This window comes from Caenorhabditis briggsae (genome assembly GCF_000004555.2).
Source record: "Caenorhabditis briggsae complete genome, chrI, whole genome shotgun sequence".
In the NCBI taxonomy this organism is placed as follows: Eukaryota; Metazoa; Nematoda; class Chromadorea; order Rhabditida; family Rhabditidae; genus Caenorhabditis; species Caenorhabditis briggsae.
The window spans coordinates 13870920-13874805 of record NC_013489.2 but is presented as its reverse complement, the minus strand read 5'-3'; the positions used below and the strand labels follow the sequence as shown (position 1 = coordinate 13874805).

At 33.8% G+C, this 3886-nt stretch overlaps 1 protein-coding gene across 1 annotated transcript in view; it reads left to right on the top strand.

Moving 5' to 3' along the window:
• Cbr-pmr-1 overlaps positions 1 to 1812 on the top strand; it is a gene marked incomplete at both ends in the record, with an annotated part of 10585 nt that extends 8773 nt beyond the window's left edge. The window contains 2 exons of the mRNA XM_002646013.2: positions 581 to 821; positions 1694 to 1812. Coding sequence (XP_002646059.2) covers positions 581 to 821; positions 1694 to 1812 — 360 coding nt within the window. The remainder of the gene's footprint in view (positions 1 to 580; positions 822 to 1693) is intronic.
• Positions 1813 to 3886: the final 2074 nt, after the last annotated feature.

The window sequence follows — 3886 nt, the reverse complement described above, 5'->3', positions numbered from 1 at the left end:
ATAGCTGAAAACCCTAAAAAGGTCTAAAAATTCTGCCGAAAAATCGAGTGAAAATCAATTTTTGATCTCTAAAATTTGCAGAAAAAAAGTCGCTAATTTTTCTTGGAATTTGGCAGTTTTCAGTGTTAAAAATCACGTTTTTCCAAGGCTACAAACTACAAAAATCCTTCTAAGCCTCAGTAATCGCAAAAAAGAGCTACAAAAATCATGATGAAAATCAGTCATTTTGGACCCGAACAATGTCGATTTTCAGCTGATTTTCGACCCAAAAATTCTTTAAAAATGAAAAATCCAAGTCTTCCAACTTCCAGATGTCCGCCTTTTTTAAAGTATTTTTGCATTTCTAGGCCAAAAAATCATTAAAACCGACAAAAATTGACCAAGTTACGACGCCCAGAAGTTTTTACTGAGGCTTATAGACTACAAACTACAAAAATGTCTAAGCCTCAGTAAAATTTCAAAGCGCTGTATCTCGGTTAGTTTTGAAGCTTATTTTGTCGGTTTTCGGCTTAAAATTAAGATAAACTTGTGATTCAAAAATCCCAAAAATCCCCAAAAATCCAAATTTCCCCATTTCCAGATGTCCGCCGATAACAAAGTGACACCTCGAGACACCACAATGACATTCACCTGCTTTGTTCTATTCGATATGTGGAATGCTCTCTCGTGTCGTTCCTCTCGTAAAATGATTTGGCAAATTGGAATTCGTCGGAATCGAATGTTCTGTATTGCCGTGTCGGCTTCGCTGATTTGTCAGCTATTGGTTATCTACTGGTCCCCCCTACAGCATATTTTCCAAACTGAGGCTCTTTCATTGTTTGGTAAGTCGAGAAGATTTTGAAATTTCCAGCATTTCTAGCCAAAAATGACTGTTCTAGCTTCAAAACTAGCCGAGTTACAGAAATTTAGAAGTTTTACTGAGGCTTAGCGAGTTTTTGTAGTTTGTAGTTCATTCGGAACAATTTACCAGAAAATTCTAGCATTTCTAGCCAAAAAAAACCGACGAAAATTGACTGAATTACAGCACGTTGAAGTTTTACTGAGGCTTAGAGACTACAAACTACAAAACATGCTAAGCCTCAGTAAACGTTCAAACTGACGCAACTTGATAAATTTTCTCCCGTTTCGAATGGTTTTTTGGCTAGAAATGCTAGCATTTTGTAGTTTCTCGTTTCCTGGATTTTCTCACAAAACTACAAACTACAAAAAGTTTGCTAAGCCTCAGTAAAACTTTCAAAGCGCTGTACATTGGCTAGTTTTGAAGCTAGAAGGGCCATTTTTGGCTAGAAAATCTCCAAATTTTATCGTATTTACATTTTAAAAGTTATCTGATTTCCAGAATTTTCAATTTTTTTTTCTGATTCGAAAAATCAAATTCCGAAATTCCAATATTTTGGCTAAACATCAATTTTTTCGGTCCTTTTTTGCCAATTTCGGGTTAAAATATGGGAAATTCTAGCATTTCTGAACAAAAAAAGCATCGAAAACCGACAAAAATGGGCCAAGTTACGATGCCCCAGAAGTTTTTACTGAGGCTTAGACGATTTTTGTAGTTTGTAGTCACTTAGCCTCAGTAAAAACTTCAATTTTCGTCTGTTTTTGATGATTTTTTGGCTGGAAATGGTAGAATTTGGCGGAGATTTCGAAATTCGGCAAAAATCCAGGAAATTTGAAATTTCCCAAAAATTTGCAGATCTCATCTTCCTCACCACCATCACATCGACCGTATTCATTTTCAACGAGACGCGAAAATATTTCAATCTGCGCTCGAAATCCCTTAATCACGATCCATTGTCTGTTAGCGGAATTTGATTTTTTTAAAAATTATTTTTTTTTTTTCGTTTTTTTTTTGTAATTTTCCTCTCTTTGAATTGTAGATTTTTATTTATTTAAAATATAGGGAAGCAGTTATTTTCAGCAGCTTTTTTGATTTTTTTTTTCAAAAAATACAATACGGGATCTCTCCTTTTTTTTCAATCATTAATTTATTTTTAGTGATTTTTTTCCAATTTTTAGTGATTTTTCTGTCATCCCAATGTTCACTTCCCCCCATTCAAATCCCCATCAAAATCGATCTAGGACCGCTCTGAAAATGTTTTTTTTTCCTGAAAATTCATTCAAAAAACCATATTTCTTGCTAAATTCCCAAAATTCTATGTGAAATGAAAAAAGATGATGATTTGGAAATTTTCCGCTTTGAAAAATACAAAAAATTCAATTTTATCGAAATTGTGAGGTTTTCGAAATTAAAAAAAAAAACAAAAAATTTTTTATAATTTTTTAATTTTTTTTAAATTTAATATTTTTTCCATTTTTCCTGTTTTTCATTTTTTTTTCTCAAATTTCGCACATTTTTGAGCTTCTCTAGCTTTACAAAAAGTTCCCAAAAATCCCCTTTTCAAAATTTTGTATTCAAAAAAAAGGAAAATTTTGAATTCCGGGGTTTTTTATTTCCTTGTTTTTTAATTAATTTTTTTTCCTGTTTATTTTATTTTATTTTGTTTCAAATTTCTAACATTTTTGAGCTTCTCTAGCTTTTTTGAGCTTTCTCTAGCTTTTCAAAAAGTTCCCAAAAAGTCCCTATTTTAAAACTAAAAATTTTGAAAAAAAGGGGAAAATCTGAAAAGCAGAAGCTAAACGTTTCCATTTTTCCCCCAAAACATTGGGAATAATTCATAGAGGCGGTCCCCCCCCCCCTTATCCTTCTCTTCTTCTCAACTTTTTCAAAACTTGAGAGAGAGAGAGGGAGGGGGAGAGTTCTTATGGGTGTCCCAGCTGGGGGTGGCATTTTGATTTGTCCCACCCACTTTGTGGTGTATTTGTTACATTTTGGGGTTAAGAAGTCTCTCTCTCTCTCTCTCTTCACTAGGAATATATAAGGATGAGCAATGAGAGATTGGATATATAGATAACTGGGGAACATTTATGTAGATACACTTTTGATTTCCAAAGATCGGCTAGGGATCCCTTAATAGCTTTTAAGTGATTTGAATTCGCTAAGAATCAATACCTCTGAACCAGCTAAATTTGATATGATAGAGGAAACTCAAGAACCACAAAATAATATTATTTTGGATACTATAGGTAGTTTATGAACAAACTTTACCAGACCACCCCCGGTACAGGTGGTATGTTTCTTCCCACAGGAAAATTCCCTGCAGGACCAAATTTGATCTACCATCCTAATTGGTTCGCCAACGTTGTTTGCTAAATTTTTGGTAAAACCAAAAAATGGAAGTGTACTTAAAAATACCCAACTGTTAGGATATCTGAAAATGAGCCGAAAACGGGCTTTTTGGATACTGTAGGTAGTCTATAAACAAAGTTACCAGTCTTGGACGGTATTTGGCTTGTAACCTCGTTCATAGAGCACCTACAGCTTCCCAGATAGTATCCTAGGACTTGATTTCTTCTATCAATTTCAATTTAGTTTAGTCCGAATATACAGTGGCGAGAAGTGGTGAGGAGAATTTTTTAGAACAATCATAACTTCGTTCAAAATCGCTTAATCGACTTGAAATTTTGCATGAGAATAGCTGTAAAATCCAAAAACGTAAAAATCGGTTTTTTGAAAATTTCTCACTTTCAGAATTTTCAGAGCAGTTTCAGATGTAACAGTGGTTCGAGAATCCGAAAAAAAACAACTTTTTTCGAGAATTTGTTCTGGCTTTGATTTTAGATGTAACATGATTCTCAGTGTCCAAATATGCACCAAAAAAGTTTTGAAGAATTTTGGAAAGCGGGCTCTCGAGTTATGATGCTCAGAGCACAAAAGGTATGCGTCGGCATTTTTGCCATAACTCAGCTGAAAATGTATTTTTGATGCTCAAAATTTCACAAATTATGTGTTTTGAGTTGTTTATCAATTTGGTGTCCAAAATTTTAC